The sequence below is a fragment of the Acyrthosiphon pisum genome, chromosome A1 (assembly GCF_005508785.2).
Source record: "Acyrthosiphon pisum isolate AL4f chromosome A1, pea_aphid_22Mar2018_4r6ur, whole genome shotgun sequence".
Taxonomy (NCBI): domain Eukaryota; kingdom Metazoa; phylum Arthropoda; class Insecta; order Hemiptera; family Aphididae; genus Acyrthosiphon; species Acyrthosiphon pisum.
Genome location: NC_042494.1, coordinates 123,091,693 through 123,113,986, shown reverse-complemented (window position 1 = coordinate 123,113,986; position 22,294 = coordinate 123,091,693). Strand labels below are relative to the sequence as shown.

The 22,294-nt window shown below is 27.2% G+C and overlaps 4 protein-coding genes across 8 annotated transcripts in view; 2 read left to right on the top strand and 2 right to left on the bottom strand.

Annotated features, from left to right (window-relative positions):
• LOC100164577 (uncharacterized protein) overlaps positions 1–5,077 on the bottom strand; it is a 6,827-nt gene extending 1,750 nt beyond the window's left edge. The window contains 4 exon segments of one of the 2 annotated variants that reach the window (NM_001246163.2): positions 577–720; positions 2,649–2,884; positions 3,290–3,365; positions 4,925–5,034. In NM_001246163.2, coding sequence (NP_001233092.1) covers positions 577–720; positions 2,649–2,884; positions 3,290–3,308 — 399 coding nt within the window. In that variant the 5' untranslated portion in view covers positions 3,309–3,365; positions 4,925–5,034. 2 annotated transcript variants of the gene reach the window in all.
• Positions 5,078–12,540: 7,463 nt separating this feature from the next.
• LOC100168652 (opsin-1) lies at positions 12,541–14,745 on the top strand. 2 transcript variants are annotated; one of them, XM_008187181.3, is made up of 8 exons: positions 12,541–12,809; positions 12,879–13,017; positions 13,092–13,330; positions 13,389–13,495; positions 13,594–13,700; positions 13,754–13,901; positions 13,963–14,240; positions 14,303–14,432. In XM_008187181.3, exons 2-8 carry the CDS (start codon positions 12,893–12,895, stop codon positions 14,430–14,432), a joined length of 1,134 nt encoding a protein of 377 aa, XP_008185403.1. In that variant the 5' UTR covers positions 12,541–12,809; positions 12,879–12,892. The 2 variants fall into 2 exon arrangements, with proteins under 2 accessions (XP_008185403.1, XP_016661843.1); XM_016806354.2 differs by lacking the exon at positions 12,541–12,809 and having other exon boundaries at positions 12,893–13,017; positions 14,303–14,745.
• On the bottom strand, positions 13,521–19,938 carry Commd2 (COMM domain containing 2). Its single transcript, NM_001162769.2, is given in 6 exon segments — positions 13,521–13,917; positions 14,511–14,710; positions 16,080–16,253; positions 16,321–16,403; positions 17,917–17,994; positions 19,582–19,938. Coding segments are annotated over 5 exon segments (597 nt in total). The 5' UTR covers positions 19,646–19,938; the 3' UTR covers positions 13,521–13,917; positions 14,511–14,512.
• Positions 19,939–20,354: 416 nt separating this feature from the next.
• LOC115033838 lies at positions 20,355–21,541 on the top strand. Of its 3 annotated transcripts, none has more exons than XM_029488207.1 (4): positions 20,355–20,841; positions 20,909–20,975; positions 21,154–21,224; positions 21,311–21,541. In XM_029488207.1, exons 2-4 carry the CDS (start codon positions 20,944–20,946, stop codon positions 21,523–21,525), a joined length of 318 nt encoding a protein of 105 aa, XP_029344067.1. In that variant the 5' UTR covers positions 20,355–20,841; positions 20,909–20,943; the 3' UTR covers positions 21,526–21,541. The 3 variants fall into 3 exon arrangements, with proteins under 3 accessions (XP_029344067.1, XP_029344066.1, XP_029344068.1); XM_029488206.1 differs by having other exon boundaries at positions 20,493–20,835; XM_029488208.1 differs by having other exon boundaries at positions 20,515–20,741.
• The last annotated feature ends 753 nt before the right edge of the window (positions 21,542–22,294 follow it).

Here is a 22,294-nt window from a genome sequence, read left to right as displayed (position 1 = left end):
TATTGAACATTTGCAACATATATATTAAATTATAAGATTCAGCGTATCTAGTGTCAACGCAGACCGACCGCGACGATGGCACGACGCGCTCGTTTTCTCTAATTAGACCCGCAGTATAGGTAATTCCACAAAATAGGATTAAAATAGTTTTGTAGCTTTATTGCATTCCGTCCCGTTGGATTTGTGTGATTACTGATTTGTATTTTGTTAATATATATGGTGTGGTACTGTTGGGGTGTGTGAGGGGCGAAGCGGGTCTGTTTCCTCCAAAAAAATTTTGGTGCTTAAGCCCCCCTGATATTTTTAGGTGATTTGCGCCTATGCAAATGACAAATAATATTATATATTATAAATTATAATATACACTCGAATTGAAAATGTTCGTAGCGTTTCAGTGTAAGTCATGACTTGTGCAAAATGTCAAAACAATAAAATTCAATACCTACATTTTTTTTTTTGTCGAAGAAGGCAAATTTATTAAGAAATAGTCGAAAATAAACTTAAACTTAAACCTAAGATATTAATATAACTGTTATTATAATATTAGTTGTTTAAAGTTTATAAGTAAAATATTACTTTTCCAGGAGTTAATGTTCCGTCATGAAGCGTACGACCCATGTAAAGTTTTTCCCCATCAACAGTAGAACCTATGACAATAGCGTTTGGCGGAATATGGTTTCCTTGAGCGGTTTGCCACGCCACGTTTGCATGACATAAAACCTGTGAAAAAATAAAATAAAAATTGTTATATCAATAAGGTAAAAAATATTTTTATCTCATAACATGAAGTTTAAAATATATTATTCTACTCAACAAAGTTAAAACGGTAGAAGTGGTGAAACAAACTAATTAAAATAATAATATTATATAATTTCATAGATCGTGTTTGTTCCAATCAATAATACTTTCAACAAACTCGTTTTTATGAAATTTTGAAAACCATTAGTGTAGATGTTGGTTGCATAATATATTAATATCTCATACGAAATGGAATGAAGGTAATCTTGCAATGTACAATGACACAATGAATTATAATTTATTATAATATCCTGCGGCTAATGATTTTTAAAAATCAGTTGGAAAGATGTACCGACTAAGTATACTTACTTCTCAAAAAATACTTTTCGTCAAGTAAATACAAATCGAAATGTGCAGATTTTTCAAAAATTGAATAGCAGAAAAAATGCAGTTCACCGAAAAGTAGGTAGGCAGCTTATTAACTATTAAGACGTTTTAATAATAGCATTACTTGCATTAGTTTTTATTACCTTTTTTTAAAAAAAATGTAAAATATAACATTTATCTGTACAAAACAATTAACATACCTACAATAAACAAATAGGTTCAGAAGATTACAAGGCTTGGAGGGCTGAGAGTATAGGGAAGCTATCCAATGATAGGACCCTTACAATGTATTGCCTATCATTAATATTGTTTTAAAGATAAGGAGAACCATCTGAACAATCATAATACGTAAACCTACGTACCTATAAATATTTTTATTTGCATTTAGGTAATAGAACGAAAAATAATGTACATGACAGAAAAATGTTGGTATATATTTATTTTAATATTATACATGATAATGTACTACAGCCTACATGTCATATAAATCTTTCATTTAATCTAGAGGGTAATGGGGATTACAATAAGGTCTAACGCTAAATACCACAATGTATATTATATTATGTATAATATGATATACGATATAATGTAAGCCGCGTGTATACTGTATAATATAATATACATAAGTATATAACAGTATAACACATAGGTAGTACACACCTACTAGAGTACTAGACACATGATAATAGGTAGTAGGTACGTAAATACAACATACAAATGTAAAATTTTACGTCCATCTTAATAATATATATAAATTAAAATAACGCGGAGCATCGAGAATTCGTACAGTCCCTCCTAACAAGTAGACGTTTTGCGGTTTCCGTTTTGTTATAGCCAGTATGCTATACGATATACAGGATAATAAATTATTTGAACACAGACTGCTGATAATTAATCTCGAATATAAATTCAAATTTAGGGTTTTTTAAAAACACATTTTATATCGTTTGAAGTAGGTACTTATTGTAGGTATATCGTATAACTTTATTTCTACAAATAAATCTAATTTTTATATAGGTGATAGGTAGTGCAATTTAAGGTATAGGTATTTTACTTTTTTGACTGTCTATTGTGTAAACATATTTATGTTCTGAACAAAGGATTTTCTATTAAAATATATTTAGGAATAGTTTGTTTTTATAACCACTTCATATAAAACTAAAACTAAACTAAAAAAGTGCTTATAAATGAAAAAAAATGTCGTTTAATATTTATAATTTTACCTATTGTATTCAGTATTGTAGGATAGAAAATTAAAAACATATGTTATAAAAATAAAAAAGGTTAAAAGTAGTAAAACTACAAATATTCAAATATAATATTAGATACCTACACGGCTATATACCTACCTAATTTAAATTGTATTCATCACATTCTCAAAAATTAAAATAATGTGTGTTAAAAATAATCACCCTATATACACACATACATGACACATTATATTTCCTATGTATGTATAATATTATTTTCAACACGGGTTTTAAAGTTTAAACGATTATAAAATTAACAGTAATTGATCTGACCTCGAAGTGGCTCAAGGCGTGCTCCATGCCTCCCCAGCACACGTATGCCGACGAATGACTCGGGTTTATTTTTGCTGGTAGCAAGTCACCTTCGTAAAAAGCCCGACCCGCGTACAACGGGTCGCCGCCCTTGTCCGTGCCGGCGTGTACAGCTCCCCTGGGCAACGGATCGCCAGAATTGCACGGCACCCACAATAGCGTGTGTGGTTGATCTATCGGAACCCATCCGTAACCACCTGTGTGAAGAGTAAATAAAAAGAATATTATACTTATCAAATATTGATATCAAATTATATTATATTTTTTTCTTATAGATCCAATAACTATTTAAATTACAATTAACCATTTATATTTTAATCAAATATATTTTATTATATTTAAATATTTCACACAATAATTATTTAACTATATCAATAACACAGTTATTTTAGTCGTTTTAGGCACATAATATACATAAATACCTATAGGTATTTAATATATATATATATAAATAGTTGATATTTTCTTTAAATACTTTTACTCATTTTATTATTTTTTTTAAAAATAATTGCCGAACATTAATTACTATATACCTATAAAAAAATGATACCATAGAAACTAAGTAAGTACGCACAAATAATCCATTTAGAATTTATACATACCGGACATTGGTAAAATCATTGGTTATCAAAATCGAAAATCGTCAAAAGATGATTTTGAAAATCTATATTGTAAATCCTAAAAAAAAATATAGATACAGTTGAATCAATTAAAAAAGAGGACGTGCTTTTCAAGTCGGGTTGACTATTGCCCATTGATTTGTAGTCTGTGGTGTCATAATAAATGTCAGAAATAAGACATGTTTACCAAACTTTGGTAAACGTTTATAGGAGGTAATAATTTACGTTTTGTATACAATTTAATATTTTCTATATTACTGTAACATATTTCTTTAAAATATTGATTAAAAATTAATTTATACTACAGAATAATGTTATATATAATTCTGCATGTGTGATTGTGTAAGTACTGATTTTGATACGGTGGATCCAGTTGCAAAAATAAACAAAAAAAGGTGGGCAAGTGGACGTCGCTCTGCTGTACAGTAGGTTACAAGTGGGTCACTGTAACGTATGGTGTTAAATTTGAATTCAATGGTATAATATCATTGTATAAGAAAAATGATTCTGAGCGAAAACGGTCAGTAAGCCTATGATATTATACTAAGTATATATTACGTTAAATTTTGAACTACAAAATAATTATTAAATTTTAAATTTGATAAATTTTGTCAAAATTTCAACTTCAAATGCTTATAAAAAATAATTGTGCCTATGTATTTTTAATATTTTTCAACTGCTATTGTAATAATATATCAGGAGCCTTGCATTAAATATATCCCCCATGGATCCATGGATTAAAAAATAAAATCCAAGTACGCTATCAATTATTTACAATTTTTTACTTAGTAAAAATGCTGTAGTAATGACGTTTGTGTTATATACAAATTAATTTGGTATTCATTTTCAAAATTAGCAAAAATTATAATTAAAACTTCGTATTATAAATACTAGTGTTTATAATCAATTGTATTTTATTCACGAAAAAATATTATAGAAAATGGAACCAAATATGTGTGTGGTGTATAGCAGGTACAATAGTGAAATTCCAAACATTATCACTCAGTAGATACGGCATAATGACGACCAATTTCCTAAACAATAATGCCGTAAAATATATAGATTATGATTTATGAGTACTTAATAATTGCTAAGTAAAACCGCTAAACATGAATTAAGACACACGGCAATCTTTCTTAGCAAATGCCGTATTGTGATTATGGCGTTTTTGCTAAGCATCAATTATATTTAATTACAAATGTCGTTTTCTTACAAGAACAAGCTTTTGGATAAATAACCACAGTTACGGCATTTTTGCTTAAGAAAAATGTGTAAAACTTTTATATCATACGTAAGAAGAGAGTATTATCTCATTTTAATTGTTTTTTCGAATCCTTGCATTTTTTTTGAGCAGGGTAGTAACTATTAGGTATATAATATATTTATAATTGATATAGTATTATATCTTATATTATCATTGTTCGAGTTATAGTCCCTTATAGACTATAGCCCTATATAAGTAATAGAATATAGAAATAGTTACAATATTACAATATTATAGTTATAATATTTGGTGAATGTAATGATGCATTTTTAAAGTAGTAACCAAGTAAAAAGAACACGTCATGTATGATAAACAAAAAAAAAAATAATATTGCAAACGATAGAATTACTTACCCATCATTTTTATAGTTCTTCTTGAAATACAATTTACTAAACTCGTTTACACAACTGTGAGCTTCACTTATAAACAACAAATGCCTACCTAATCACTGTCACTGCAATAATGACATACCTATTCAGAATTTCGTGCGCACGAAAACATATACACGGCTGAGTTAAATATGTAGATTTATCTGTAATCTCAAGTATATTTATTGTAATGCTACTAAGATTAGATACGTTGCTCATTACTAATACATTATATTATGCATTTCATCTATGTTTTAGTCTTTATGTAAGTTCAGTGACGTCGTTTCATAGTATGTTATTGCGGATGCAAATATTAATACAAAAACCGATCGCAAAAATAATATGTATAAGCCTACCTATTTTTCAATATGAGTAGGTTAATGGACATTAAATAAAAAAAACAATCTAATATTAATTTTTAAGCCATAGGGTGTGCCTGTTGGCCTATTGCGTCATATTAAAATTCATAGAATATGATATCATTATAATATGTGATATTTTCTTCTTCTTTTATTCGACCAAAGTATAGGTAGGTACCTACTTCACTTAGAGTGCAGTTTAAAAGCGTATAAACTATAAACAATGTTGGCAAATTCTATTCTTAAAATAAATAACGAAAAATAATTTCACTATTACTTTTTTACAACACATTAATTAATATTAAAATTATTATCATTTTAATATAAATTATATATCTTATTATTATATCTTGTTGAAGCTACTTTTTGTTGTAATTTTTTAGTTAGAAAATGGTACATTTGTTCGACTTAATTTATATTTACATAATATAAGCAGATAAATTAACTAAAAATATACATTGGGTATATAATAAACCAAAACAATAGTTATGTGGTATCATATCATATGATTTTGGCTAATTTTATAATATAAGGTAACACAATTGGGTCAAAAATTATTAAAATATATATCATACAACCTACCTGTTACTATAAATTGAAAATTTCAATACCTAGGTACTTAAAATGATTTTGGTACACCTATCACCTGTCACCTAATTCCTATCTTATTATAATATTATAGACAATAAAAGTTTTTAAAGTAATAGTATAAGTACCACCATAGACCTTATACTAGTAGCGGAGTATGGATGTAGTTCCGGGTGTCCGACGTGACTGCGCTGTTCGGGTGCTACCGAATTACACGGTGCAGGCGCATACATATATATATAATATATATATATTATATATAGACCGCACTACTCAACTCCACGGTCCATTGGTTAAATGCTTCGTCTACTAGTATAATACATATGATAAGTACCTACCTACTACTTACATATCTATATTTACTTCTATTAAATGTCAATATCTTGCGTTATTTTTTTAATATTAAAAACATAATTACTTACCTTTTTAAGTTTAGTACGATTTGATTAGGTGCATTGTATAATATTTATTTTTTAATCATTTTTATGAGTAGTTAGGCACTATATATAGTTATAAATTAATAAACTTTGCTTAATCAACAATAAGGTGATGGGTTTATATAATACTAGGTATATACCTACATATTATATATGTATATTATAAAGATCCGATATATATATGTGTATTTATAATACTATGATGTACCTATATATTATTTTGCATTGACAGTAGTTTTTTCTTATCATAATAAAAACACTTCATCTTAATTCCATAAGGAAATCGAGAAATATAATTGAACCATTAGAACTGTGTTGCACTTTACCAATTGACAATTGCCTTAAAATGTTATGTTGATCAAATAATATATAGAATAAAAAAAAACCTTGTACTCGCTCTGATGTATAATAATATAGTCTATACTTTATAGTTTTAAGTGTGTCTCGTTTGCACTAAAGATGTGTCACTGCAGTAATAGATGTGTTAAATTTGAACGCAATGACAAATCTTATTAATAAACGAAAAATAAGGGTGAAGGGAACAGGTGGATCAGCATCTATATTTCTAAGCAGAGCTATATAATAATAAAATAATTTTTTTTTTTTTTTGTAGTTTTGGAATTAATTTTGCCAAAACATCGCATAGGTACCATTTACCTACAACTTATAAGTCAATACCAACGTCCGACGTAGGTAGTAGGTACTGTAGAATCATGTGAATAGTTTCATAATGTTAAATTTGAATAGCTTAAAATTAGAATAAATAATATTTTATAAAAGAATAATCTCCCAATATGTGGTCTGCTGCCTTATGTAGCTACTACCTCTATAAATAATATGAGTATGGTATGCGGTCTACCAATGTTTTGTGTTCTGGTGTTCTAATCGAGAAGTATATGTATCTCCATGGCCCATGGAGATACATATAACCATGGGTGTTCTACACAAATGGATTATCCACTTCATTATGATTTTCGTAATTTCGTATTATTTACTATTTTAAGCCACTTTATACATTTTACTTTATAGATTCTAGTGATTCTTCCTAGTGATAATATTGTATTGTTAATATGATAAAATCAATGTTATTCATTATTATAGATAATAACCTATAAATATAACAACAGTTTAATTGTTTTAACATGGTTTGTGGTGCATAGTCAGAGATTAGGGGATTGAGCGTGCCCCTCCCCCAAAAAAAAAGAAAATTAAAGTAATACCTAATATGTTTTTATGTTATTAATTGGCTCATTTTATCTAAGAAGGTTTTGGCCCCCATAATTCAATCAAATATTCACGTATGTGCATAGTATAGCGAGTCTAACTAAATAGCAGATTAGGTATAGTCAACTTTTATTAAAATGCTTGTAAAATAATTGTATTGTATATTCTTAACTGAAGAATACACAGGTATAAATAATAATTATAAAAATTTTTTTATTTTAGCAATTATTTGTTTCATGTAAAATCACTGAATTCGATACAATTTGTATTGTAGATAACATATTTTTTAGTAGACCATATATTGAAAGATATATTTCCAAAATATTCCCAAATAATGTTAGGTATAATGGGGAAAAGTTTCAAGTCTTTACGATTACAGTTTTCGAATTACAAAAAAAAACTAAGATCGTATAGAGGAGAAATGGTTATTTTTTATTAAATAATCCAATTTTGTTTGACGTACGTTGATAAAAAAAAAAAAAATTGTGACTATATTATTAGGTATGTATCTTTGATATTTTTAAAATGCTACAAGAACATCTTGTCAACTCATGAAGAACTTGCATTATATTATAATTAAGCTTTCTAACAGAGAGAAAACAATTGTATCAGCATAAATTTAAATAAGAATGTAGAACTTTTAAAATAGCTTAAAAAGAGCTAACATATTATTTTTAAATTATAACATGTCTTATGTAAATATTCAATGATAATCTAAATTCCATACGATTATTCCTTTTGAGCCCCACTCCCAACACTCCCACTCCCACCCCCACCCCCACACACCAAATAGGAAAATTGTCCATCTGAAATCGCCTTCAATGCCTAATGTTGGAAATTTAAGCAATGTTTTAGCTGAACATCCAAAGTTTTGTCACAAAACAAAATACCTTGTAGAACCAACGTTCCTCGCATCGCTCGAATTCTCTCTTTATATAGGTATTATATATTATTATAATTACGGATTTTAACATTTTAGCATAAAACTTTTTTACGTGGTAATTTTTGGATATAAATTACAGGATTATAATATGCTTAAAATTAAATTAATTGTTGTTTAAGAAAATGTAAATTATCAACAATATTTACTTTTTTATAACACAAAAATCCAAAATATTAGTATTTATATCTAAGTAGTAGGTACCTGTACTAGGTATTGGTATTATATAAACATATAATGCAATTACCATTAGGTAGGTACCTACATACTTATTATCTCATTAGGTAATGCGGATTTAAAGAAGTTTATTATTTATATAAATCTTGACTCATTTTTCTTTAAAAAATACAAACCGCAGTGATGACTAAAATCTAAAATGACATACGATATCTATCCTCCATTGTTTTTTAGATCACTAACCAACGAAGCTAATGATTATTGATTAATGACTAATGAGTAATGAATCATAGTCGTAGGTACTAACTATAAATTATTGTATACGACCTTCAGAAATAAATAATAAAGAAATTGAAGACTTTAGGACCTACCTGAATATAGCCTATCATCATAGGCGTAAATTGCCTAAATTTTTTGGGGGGACTGAAGCCCCCCTCCCCATAGGCCATATTGCTTAGTACCACAGAATATAAAATTTAGTATACTAATAACTAGATTTAGAACTGGGGGGACTTGATCGACATTTGGGGGGAATAAGTCCCCCCTATTTGCGCCAATGCCTATCATCCAATAATCAAACATAATTATTTGTTAAAAAAGAATTAATTATATGAAACAAATACCAACTTATATAATGTATGTATAATTATTTTTTTCTTAGGAGACTGAAAATATACTGGTAGGTAATCACAATTAGGAAAACAGTATAACATATTATAAGTGTTGGACCATAACAATATACGTTCATACATATATGTATAATGTGTTGGTATAGATCATAGATGCACCTATAATACCTACCTATCTAGGTACTAAAAGGGTTGAATAGGCACTAGGCAGATATGCTGCAGGGGAGCAATTTCAATGAAAAAACTACGGTCCCTTGTACAGTTGAACATTTAAACCTTACATTAACCCCTATTGTTCAGTTAGTTTTGTGATCATAATTTATAGGTTACAGATGAGTAGCGTCACCCCCACCCAACCTCTCGTTTCAATAATTACATAATTAATAATGGTATTCAGGCCATATTCAGTATCTACCTTATGTAAATATTGACTCATTAATATAAAATAAGATTTAATTAACCATGGTTGGCATATTCTGATATAATATAATATGTGTATGTAGGGGTGCATATACGGGGTGGGTGCTGGTGGGTCAGCCCACTCTTTACAACATGCAAAGTATATACATTTATTCACAAACATTCAGAACTACAAAAATATTTTGAGTAATTTTAGATTCTGAGCGGAGCGATGAATGTATTGATCTTACAAAGATGTGTTTTTTTAATTTTTGTGTCTCGTCACGGTTCGGGGCAGTAAAACTGCTTCGATTTTCTTCAACATTATCTTTTTCGATGGAAAATTTGGTGCATTTGGGAGGTCAAAATTTAAAATTCCCAATAGTTTTCAAAAGCGCCGGGAAAAACAACATAAAAATTAAGGAAAACGGGTATTTTTGACAAAATCGATTTTGGATTTTGTCGTACCTAACTCTAAAACTAATGCCGTAGATACATGATATGTACACTGAAAATTTATATTTAAGCATTTCCTATACACCATATAATATTCAAAATATTAAGAATTGTTTTGAGCTGTTTACGGACTTTATCAATTTTCAATTTTTTTAGTTTTTTTTTTCAATGATTGTCAATAAAATTGGATAAAAAAGCTTGAAAATGTAATACAAGTCTCTTAATATATTCTTACAATGGTATTTTAAAAATATTAAAAATCTAGTCACAATTTTTTTTGTAAGCATTTAAAGTTCAAATCTTGACAAAATACGGAAAAATAACGAAAATTAGCAAATTATTTTGAATTGAGAATTCATAAAACTTTTTTTTTAAATCTAAGATTTGAAATGTTATACAAGATTCCTCATAAGTTTGTCTATCTTTATCAAAAAAAAAATGTCTATAAGAAATATTTTATCAAATAAATATCAATAAACTTTTATTTGTTGGGCCAAAAAGCGTAAAAATTTAATACAAGGCTCCTGATATATTGCTTAAATAGCAGTTGAAAAATATTAAAAATACATAGGCACAATTTTTTTAATAAGCTTTTAAGTTCGATTTTTGACAACATATGTATTATATATTTAAAATTTAAAAATGATTTTGTAGTTAAAAATGTATAAAGTGTTCAACTTTTATAGTTAAGGATTGAAAACTTACAATAACAAGGTTCCACTTCCACAGTTCCACGTAAACACGTTTTTTTTTCGTTTTAACGAAATTCAATGTCATTGATCCATAATTGTTAAAAAAAAAATCCGCGTACAATAACATAAGATACACCCTGTATAAAATATAAATATCATCATGATAGTAAAAATAAAAGTAGGTAAGTGCAGGATGTCACTCTGCTGTACAGTTGGTTTCAAGTGGGTCACTGTATAATGAATGGTATTAAATTTGAATTCAATGATATAATATTATTGTATACGAAAAACAATTCTGAGCGGTGACGATTTGTCAGTGTGAACTGTGGATATTTTATATTATATTTATATTGTTATTATGTATTAATAAATACGGTAGCCGGTGAGTTGAATTAATATTATTAAATTACAACAAAATAAAATCGTTATCCTTGGTTATTTAATATATGTAATTTCCTCCAAATTTGAACAAAAAATAACTATAAAAAAAACCGTGATTTATATTTTTGAGATTTTTTAATTACGGAATAACCATTTAAAAAAAAGCTTTACCAGAATCCATTCAAAAATATAGTAGTTACAGTTAGAAAAAATAAAGTTGATTTTACTATTGGTATGGTTAATTCTTGGAGTGGCTTTAATTTATATTTTAAGGTTTAACTTCGATATTTAATGCAAATAAATGCAATTAAATAATAAAAAAATGAAAATTAGGTAATAGATTCATACCTAATGAATAATGATAATTAATTGATTTATTCAAATTTGGTCATACTAAATCATACATAATATCACCGATGCTTTTTTTTATTATTAATAAATTACTGTTCAAGATATTTTTCGTGCATTTAGGTAATACATCTATAAAGTAAGTAATCGAATTTAGATATCTACCAACCTATTCATTATTTTACTAGTGTAAAAAAAATTATTAAAATAAAAACAATTATCTAAGGTCTACGTAGACATAGGTAAATCGATATTCACCTACACAAATCAGTGTTTTGTTTTAATATTCATAAGTCATAATGACTTATAAGGCTTCTCTTAAAAAATAGATTTTAAAATATTTCCATAGGTACATGCAAATTGTATGATGCAATACTCCGTGTGGAAAAAATTCACATTTCAAATAGGTACAGAAAATGTGTATGGTACCCACTACCCATCCATATATTATAATATTGTCTATATAGGTAATATGTATTAAAAATTGAAATAAATGTAGACAGGTACAATATTGAACAATTATAAGTATAACTGTATAAGAACCTTCAAAAGTTCAAATTTCTACTAAACAATATCAATAATCATATCCATAGTTTTTAATTTATAACAACATAGATACAAATATTAAGATTCAAACTTACGACTATATAGAATATTATAGTATATCACTTTGATGTTTAAATATTTTATATTCTATTTTTAGTTTTTTTATACGTATCCCTAATTATTAAGAAATCGACAAAAACATATTTATTACATTATGAAAAGGTATTAATTTTGAGACGTTCGTAACTTAATTTAATAATACCCATTGCATGGGATAAGAAATTTACATAACGTCCAAAGTCGTGCATTAAAACCCTACAATAAACTTCAACCTTGGTATCAGCATTAAGAATAATCTGTTTAAAAACATACTACACCCTTAAGACAGATAGAAGATGGCATTGGTAGGGTTTCGATTCTAGGCTCTTATTTAAAAAAGGACAACTGAAGTGTAAGAAAGTTACAGTCCTTTCTTGGACGAGTAATCGGAGAATATACGGCAGTCGGCAGTACTACTTCAATATCTGACAGTCAATTCAATGGTCACATTCTACTGGAGCATCGATGATAGAGTAGTATTAGACATAAATGGCTTTAAACAGTTTAAAGTTTTGTTAAGCTTCTTGAATTCTTAGCACAAACGACAAAAAGATTTGTTTAATATATTTTTTTTAAGTATACTAACATTTGCAAAGTAAGTGTGCATTAGGTAATTTAAAATTTATTGTATTTGATAAATAGTTCATAATTATTGACTATTTAGGTAGGTATTACAGAATGCTAAATAAAATCGGATCTCATTATGAACGGCAAGAGAACTGGGTTGCCGAAGGAGGTTTTGGAAATGAAACTGTGGTTGATCGAGTTCCAGCAGATATGATGCATCTGATCGATCCTTCTTGGTAAGTAAATTAAAATATTATAATAAAAAATTATTCAAATTTTAAATTTAAATGTTCGTACCCATGTTCTCAAGGTATCAATTTCCTCCAATGGAATCAATGTGGTACAAATGGTTGGGTGTTACTATTTTCTTCTTGGGAATTTTGTCGGTCGTGGGTAATGGAATGGTGATATATATATTTACCTGTACAAAAAATCTTAGAACGCCTTCCAACTTACTGATAGTTAACTTGGCGTTTTCTGATTTCTGTTTGATGTTCACCATGTGTCCTGCAATGGTTTGGAATTGTTTTTACGAGACATGGATGTTTGGTACTATATACATTTAGTAATGTTATATTTTCAATTGATTACACAAATTATGTTAAAGGACCTTTTGCTTGCGAGTTGTATGCTATGTTTGGATCACTATTTGGGGTCACATCAATATGGACAATGGTTTTTATAGCTTTAGATCGTTATAATGTAATAGTAAAGGTAAAAATAAAAAAAAACATGTAAATAATATCATAATATTATATAAATCATTTATTTATTGAATTCTCAAAGGATAAAATACAATTTGTATGTTTAAGGGATTATCTGCAAAACCTATGACAACCAAGTTAGCACTATTACAAATATTTTGTATATATCTGCATGGTCTTTTCTGGACTTTAACCCCATTTTTTGGATGGAGCCGGTAAATAAAAAAAAAACTGTATTTAAAGCATGATTTAAATGTATGTCTTGTAGATATGTACCAGAAGCAAATATGACAGCATGTGGCACTGATTATTTAACTCTGGCATGGCACAGTCGTAGTTATGTTTTGGTATATGCAATATTTGCATATTATTTACCATTGTTGGTCATCATTTATGCATACTATTTCATTGTGAAGGTAAAATTTAAAATAACTGTAAAAGAAAAAAACACATAGTTAAAAATAATTTTTGAAATAGGCAGTAGCATCACATGAGAAATCTATGAGAGAACAAGCAAAAAAAATGAATGTGTCTTCTCTGAGATCCGGAGATCAGAGCAATACTAGTGCAGAATTTAAGCTGGCTAAAGTGGCTTTAATGACAATTTCACTATGGTTCATGGCTTGGACACCATATATGGTTATCAACTTTGCTGGAATATTTCAATTAATGACAATTGATCCATTATTTACAATCTGGGGATCGGTTTTCGCTAAAGCCAATGCTGTGTACAATCCAATAGTATATGCAATTAGGTGGGTATTAAATAAACTACAATTGTATCCACAAATGCTGTTTATTAATGTTATTTTTATAGTCATCCGAAATATAGATTGGCATTAGATAAGAAGTTCCCATGTCTTGTATGTGGAAAATTAGAAGATGACAGGAGCGATTCAAAATCAGTAGCTTCTGCTCAAACAACTATATCCGAAGATAAAGTCTAAGAATCCAACTAACTTAATCTCATGGAATATGTTTAATCAAACTATCAAAGTCATTTATATTGTTTATAACAGTTATACCTTTATTTCAATTTTCTACGTATTTTCCTTATCCATTGGGATTGATTCTGTTTCAAAGCAGCCTCTAGCGTATCTTTGATATGAACCAAGTTTAATGGATTTGTTTGTAGGAATAATGATTCGGAAATACCCTTTTTTTCTAAATCTAATTTCAATGTAACAACTGGTACGGTTTGATGTAATAAAGATCTGGATCCCATCTGTATACATAATATATTATGATTAGTAGCATCTATATATTTATTTATACCTTTATTATTATGCTTTCAAAATATATATTATGGATATATAATTATATATACATAATTATTTATATTTATATATAAATATACGACCTAAAGGTTAATAAATGTAGTTCTTTTTAAATATCAAATCATTTTTAAATTTTTGAATGTAAACAAGATTCATTTGATTTACTTAGTATTTTTGAACTTTACTAATTGATTAATATATAAAGGATAAAAGATACAATTTGAAGTAAGTATTGTAATCTACATTTTACTATTTCAGTATAATAGCTTATAAAATATATCTTTGTAGGTAACATTTTTAATAGTAGAATAGTTATAGTTGTTGTCTATTAAGCCTCCTTTTAGCTAATATTTACATGCTATTTTAATACAGATAATAAATACCTAATATACAGAGAAAGTAAACTTATGCCTATAACAAGAAATTATACAAATCATTGTAAACAAATAGCAGTTCATATTTTTTTCCTTTATTTTCTACCTAAAGTAATGACAATTTTCAACGCAATATTTTTTTATCCCAAACTTCTTTGCAGTCGTCAGGCACATTTTATAATCATTTTACATTTTATATATAATTAGGGTCAAAAATGTGTAGGAAAATGCATCATTTTTAGCTTATCGAACAATATTAAGTATAGTAAAGTACCAACAAATTCAATTATGAAACTTTTATTATACATTTATTGACGTTTTTGATTTATAGTTATTTTTTGGCCATTATTCCTGTTTATTTGTTTTTTTTTTTGATATTTTTTAATAATTTTTGTCAATTAAAATTTTTTACACTCTTTTTATGAATTTTTTTGTTATCTTATTAAAATAATTAATAATATTGTTTTTTCTTTCCAATAAAACATAATTGGTTTTATTTGTTTAAATTTTGATTGTATAGTGCATATTTTGAAATTTGAATGCATTTTTGGTATATTTCTTAAAGTATTTTAATCTATTAAATTCAATACCCTAGTTATAAAAGCACATAAATATAATATATAATTACACATCTTCCACATAGAATGTATGCTGTATAAAACTACTTGAGTTGTGGATATCTAAATACCTAATATTTTGTTACCCTTATGCTAAAATTTAATACAATTCATTAAAACTTAATTAATTATATTTTACAGTTGTAAGCATTTATTTGTAATAAGTAGGTTTCTTAAAAAAAAAACTGTCTAAAGTGAGAATGATAATGGCAAACAATTATACACTAAGGTAGTTATAAATATATTCTTGTAAGAGTTCAATTTTTTTCATAAAGAAAATTAAAATATATTTTTAAATTGATCATATTTCTATGTACTTAACTTACATCAGTTTCAAATCGCCACTCTAGTTCTTTGAAGTGTGGGAATACCAACGCACTAGATGATAAAATATCTAGTAAGTAGGGTTTTTGGTTTTCAAAAAATAATATAATCATGTCTAATTTAGTTTCATTAAAACCATATTCTGTCAGTGATTCTTTTATTTCCAAATCAGTTAGCTAAACAAAAAATAATAATGATTATACAACAGTACAACATTCAAGCTAAATTATTCAGTTAACTTACTTTATGCTTACAGCTTTGCACACACATGAGACATATGCTTTTTACAATTGATATAATTTTATCCTCATCAATCTGCAATTTTTCTTTAATAAATTATACTTTTATTATTTTTTTATATTTGTATTCAGTATAGATGCAAAATTAAAATTCTAACTATTAATATTAATAAAATATTTATTTTATTTATTTAAATAATATGTTTATTTCATCAATAGTTAAACAATACATAATGCAACATTTGTACAGGGTCGGATTGGCCCGGCGAGTTACCGAGTAAAACTCGGTGGACCGCAACAATTTTGGGCCAATCAAGTCATAAGGGGCCGTGCTGACTGAAAATATGTTAAGAGTTAAAAGTTGAAGAAATGTAGACTACAAAATAAATAAACTATGCACAGAATAAGAACGTACCCAAGGGCCACCAGTTTGTAAGTGGGCTGGTAAAGTACGGGAAACTCGAAGGGCGAATTTGTCCAATCCGGCCCTGCATTTGTAATATAATATTATGACTTTGTAGTTTGTTATAATATATTTTTTTCCAAATTGAATGTAAAACTCTAAACAGTTGCTTAGTTAAGCTAATGGCCCTTGTCGCCAATAAAAAAAATTTAAAAAAAAAATTAAAGAGTTGCCTAGATTTATTTTACCTTGTCTTCATGTCCTTATTAACCTCGTTATTAACACTTAAAAAGTAAGCCATAAACTACAGTAGGCCATCTTACTTAAGTTCATGAAACATGGAAATGCCTTTAAATATTTGGTGAATCAAACTCATTTATTTAATCTACTTACTGTACACAATGATCCATAAATTTTAAATAAAACCGTTAAAATCATAAGTGATGAATTATTTATAGTAGTAAAAGGTGATATGTTAGTAGGTATATTACATGCACCTATAACCCATTGACATCAATAGGTAGAGGGGGCAGGATGTACTTTTCACCTCTATATTTTTTTTTCGTCAAATTGGCCTGCCATAAAATTTAAAATGCGCCAAAGCCTGATGTATTAAGAGGATTCGACACCCGGATTTTCTGTTTTTGTCTAACACAAACGCGACATAGGATTTTAGACAGGTTCTTTTCTAAACATACCTACTAATTAATTTAATGAAGCGATAAGAGTTCTGAAAATAGATTTGAATTTGTCGTCAAGACTACTTGATATTGACTTTCCCACATTTTTGATATTATCCCCCAGATTTCTGAAAATGTCATATTAAGAAGCAGTATTTAAAAATGTTCGTATTTAAATTTTTGGAGAATTTAAAATCAAATGGGAGATATTGATTTCAAGTAAACTTGACAACAAATTAAAATCTGTTTTCAGAATTCTTATCGCTTTATTAGATCGATATTGGTATGTATGGTAAAGAACAAGTCTAAAATCCTATGTCACACTTGTGTTAGACAAAAACAGAAAATCACGGTATCGAATCCCCATAAAGTTAAAATATACTAAATAAAGTTATAATATATCTATCAAAACCATTATGTGTATAATACAATAATATAATATATATCAAGGTAATGTATATTTTTTATTTAAAGACATTAAACAGATATTATAAATAATTAATACAATAAATAATACCTGCAGCTTTATTATAAAGACTTGAATTAGGTCCGTTGTCCATAAAATCTTTGGTGAGCCTCAAGAAATCTTTGATAACTGAACATATTGAATTTAATTATAGTCATTAAAATAATAATGAAGATTATGAACACGCACAAAATATATACACATTTCATAAATAGTTACTTATATTAAAAGGTTTAGGTAATGAAATAAAAAATATATACTAGGTGATTCACCAACCAGCTAACCCCCATTGTTTTCTTTAATAATAATTGTTTAAAAATATGATTTTTAGAATGTTCAAATATACCTACCCAAAGACCATTAATTCAAATTCTTGAATTCTTTCTGTACTATTTAAGGAGTGTTCTGTGGCGATACAAACTTTACTCCTTTTTTACTGTATATTATTTAGTGGATAATATTTTTGAAAATGTTGATGAACTTAATTTAAAATTCAAATAAGTAGTTTCTGTTATTAAAATGTTTGTACTAAGAATAATAGTCTTTAAAATTGGTTTTACAAAATTATAGAATATATGTAATATTGGGTCTAGTAATAATTATACTCAGGCCGTTTTTACTAATTATTCATGTTATTAGTTAAATATTTATCACTAAAATTATCAAATCACCATATCCCCCATATCTTAAAAACTATTATCATGGACCATATGCACGGTACACAATATTAAAACTCAAAAACTACTCTTACAAATTTTGATTCTGATACGTCAACATTTTCAAAAAAATTGTCCACTAAATAATTTATAGTAGAAAGGGGGTTTTCATTTAAAAAACAGAAGTTTGTATCTCCTTAGGGCATTCCTTAAGGGCCAGTTGCACCGTCTACGGTTAAACTTCGATTAAGCTTAATCAGCTGATAACAGATATTTAACCGGGCAAATTCGGCCGATTAAACTCATCAGAGATCAAGGCCGATCAGAGACGGTGCAACTGGCCCTAAGTAGTACAAAAAAATTTGAATTATTAAAAAATATGGGTTCTTTAAGCAGGTATATTTAAAAATTCCAAAAATCAGATTTTGAGTAACTGCATTATTGAAAAAAAAAAGAGGGATGCATGCTTGAGAAATCGCACTGTATATTGTTATTGTCAGATTTTAAAATTTTGAAGTGGTTAAATAATTTGATAATATTTCACTTCTAGCCATTATTAATATGACGTTAGGCGTGCTCTAGTGAAAATGACCGCAATTGTTTTACATCTTGAATAAAACATATAAATTTTACATTTCAATCATTGATACTCAATATACCTTTTACAAATATTATTAAAAATACTATAATAATATTCTTAATAAGTTTAACAACTTGGAAACTTTTGAAAACTTCAATTGCCTACCGCCATAAGACTCCATATAATTCATACAATTTTATTTTTTTTTTAATAATATTCATTTGACGTATAAAGAAATAACTTTTTATAACTATTTTATATAAATTGTAAACATTTTTTAAATAATTATTTGTTTTGATAAAATTAATAAAAATGTAAGAAACGTTTTTATTATTGAAAAATATAGCGTGGTCGAAAAGACCGCATTGCGATTAATGACGTAATATACACTGACAAAACTAACGTCGGGTTAATAATTACAAAAACAAAATAGGTAAAAATTAGGTATGGTGTATACATAACAGATCATAATTTTCTTACCATTATCAGTTTGTTGAGCCAAAAGTTGAAAACTAATTTTGAAAACTTCCTTTACTGACGACATAATACACAGCAATCAGAATAAAATAGGTATTTAGTAAAAAAAATTAAGGTCGGCAGATAAACAAAATAAAACCCTTCTTTAACTTAAGAGACATGGATTAATATACTTTAATTTGTACTAAAATATGTTAATAATAATAAAGCCATTTATTTCATATTACTTAGCAAGTAACGGGTAATAATTTTCAAAATTAAAATAACAAATACTTAAGTACTTAACTACTAAATAAGTATAATATAATTTACATTATTTATTAATATCGTATATAAAAATATTGTCTATTTCTGCCTATTAAACATTTTTCAAAAACTCATGATTAGTGATAACCACGGATATAGATACTATATCTAAATCCGTGGTGATAACCTAATGAATATTGTCATACTGATAACCACGGGGCTCAATTCTTATCACGGGACCCGACTAGCACAGACTCCCTCGTACTATCCTATTTAAATCGTGCCCCATCAATAAATTAAAGATAAATCTTTAATCGTGTATAAGATCTATGGCCCCATACCATCCGTGGCACATGGAAGATAATAAGATAATAATTAGATAATCTCATAGACATAATCTTCTCTACATTGTGCATGGCATATATGTCTATGGTTTTTTATCATTGCTTCTCATTCTGACAGAGGTCTTATCATAAATCTATTTGTGTTAAGACCTTTATAACCTCAAAAATGTTCATATTCGTTCCCGTAAAATAAATGGCCTATCCATTCTTTAATATCTATGGCACATGGCACATGGCATCATTTCCTTTATTATCAGTGTGTAAAATATTATATTGTTGATAGGACGAAGATTATTGATGATTATTATGATATTATCCTATAGCATAGACATAATATATTATATTATGATTCATATAAGTAGATATTATATTAAATAATTATTTTACCAATTATTTACTTTTGATTTTCAATTTTTTAAAGTTTAAAAAGTTTAACAACGAAATATGAAAACTGAATAATAAATCATTGAAATAGTGAAGAAGAAATACTTAATACCATTAGTAATCATAGCAACAACCAACTGAGAAGTATCGATTATCGAAGTCACAAGTCAAAGATACCTCAAGGCCCAAGTTTGTCACTAACATATTTTGTATGGGTTCAAATGACTAGAGTACAGGCTACAGCATCCGTTGTTTACAATCAAAATAAAATATTTCTTTAATTGTAATTGTAAATGTTTAGCCTGTATCTAACTAACATTTTATACAAAATATAAACTGTGATATTTTATTTTTAGATTTTATTTCTTTGATTTTATGAAAACTATAAAAAATGAATAAGCAATGTGCTCCATCCCAATACAGGTAGTTATACTTAATAATGTGAATTTTAATTTTATTTAAACAGTTTCATAGCTGTTAATATTGCTATGAAACGTGCTCTTTTCCAGCACTTTTACATAATTGAACAAGAAAGAGATCTATATTATGACAATCATGTATAGATACCGAACTAGTATGATATTTTTACTTTTTTTTTTAGTTCTGAAAATGAATTTGTCAATTCTAAAAAAAGACATCTACAAGAACAGCCTGATGAATGTTACAATCCAAGTAAGATAAAAATTAGTTTAATACATACTTCTAAAATGTTATTTTGTGTTTTAAATAATTAAATTGTATATTTTGATGTGTTTCAGAAAAATTTAAATCAAAAGAAATTAATTATAAGCCAGATGTTGATATTGTTACATTCTTCAAATTTGAGTTACAACGAATTTTAATTAGTTCTAATGACTTAAATACAACTATAACGGATATCCTACCTTATGGATCAAGAATTTCAGGTCTTAACATTTCTAATAGCGATGTTGACTTTAATATAAACTATGGTCAGTATTATAATTTGTTATAAATTTAATATTACAATGTAATAGTTACCTAATATATATATTATAAAGCATCAAATTCAAATAACATAAAATATCTTATTTTAGATTCTGAGTGGAACGATGAATGTATTGATTTTACAATGTGTGTTTTTTTTAAAAAAATTTTTTGTGTCTGTAATCACCTTTTAGGACAGTAAAAGTGATTTTCTTTAACAGTACTTTTTCTGATAGGAAAGTGAATCTAGTTGGTACTTTGGGGGGTCAAAAGTAAAATTTTTCCAATAGTTTTCAAAAGCGCCGTGAAAAACGAAAGAAAAATTAAGGAAAAATGGAAATTTTTACGCAAAATCTTTTTCGAGAAAATTGATTTTGGTTTTTGGTGTAACTTTAAAACGAATGACTGTAAATACATGAAATTTTCACTGGTTGTTTATATTTCCATTTTCTATACATGATAAATTTTTCAAAATATTTTGATTAGTTTTGAGCAGTTTACGGACAATTTCAGTTTCCAATTTAATTAGTTTTTTTTTCTATGAATGTCAATAAAACTTTATTTGTTGAATAAAAATACTTGAAAATTTGATACAAGGCTCCTACTGTATTGTTACAATGACATTTGAAAAATATTAAAAATCCTTAGTCACAGTTGTTTTTTATTAGCATTTAAAGTTCAAAAATTGAGAAAATATGTAAAAATCACGAAAATTAGAAAATTATTTTGAGTTAAGAATTCGTAAAAATTTTTCTTTTTAAATCTAAGATTTAAAAATGTGTTACAAGGTTCCACAT

What these genes read in the sequence shown, in the direction of transcription:
- LOC100168652 (XM_016806354.2), top strand. Translation starts at nt 12,893, where the DNA reads ATGCTAAATAAAATCGGATCTCATTATGAACGGCAAGAGAACTGGGTT. An exon ending in TTACGAGACATGGATGTTTG is followed by an intron (nt 13,331 to 13,388) that starts GTACTATATACA and finishes ATTATGTTAAAG; the next exon opens with GACCTTTTGCTTGCGAGTTG. An exon ending in CATACTATTTCATTGTGAAG is followed by an intron (nt 13,902 to 13,962) that starts GTAAAATTTAAA and finishes TTTTTGAAATAG; the next exon opens with GCAGTAGCATCACATGAGAA.
- LOC115033838 (XM_029488207.1), top strand. Translation starts at nt 20,944, where the DNA reads ATGAATAAGCAATGTGCTCCATCCCAATACAG. An exon ending in TGTGCTCCATCCCAATACAG is followed by an intron (nt 20,976 to 21,153) that starts GTAGTTATACTT and finishes TTTTTTTTTTAG; the next exon opens with TTCTGAAAATGAATTTGTCA. An exon ending in TGATGAATGTTACAATCCAA is followed by an intron (nt 21,225 to 21,310) that starts GTAAGATAAAAA and finishes GATGTGTTTCAG; the next exon opens with AAAAATTTAAATCAAAAGAA.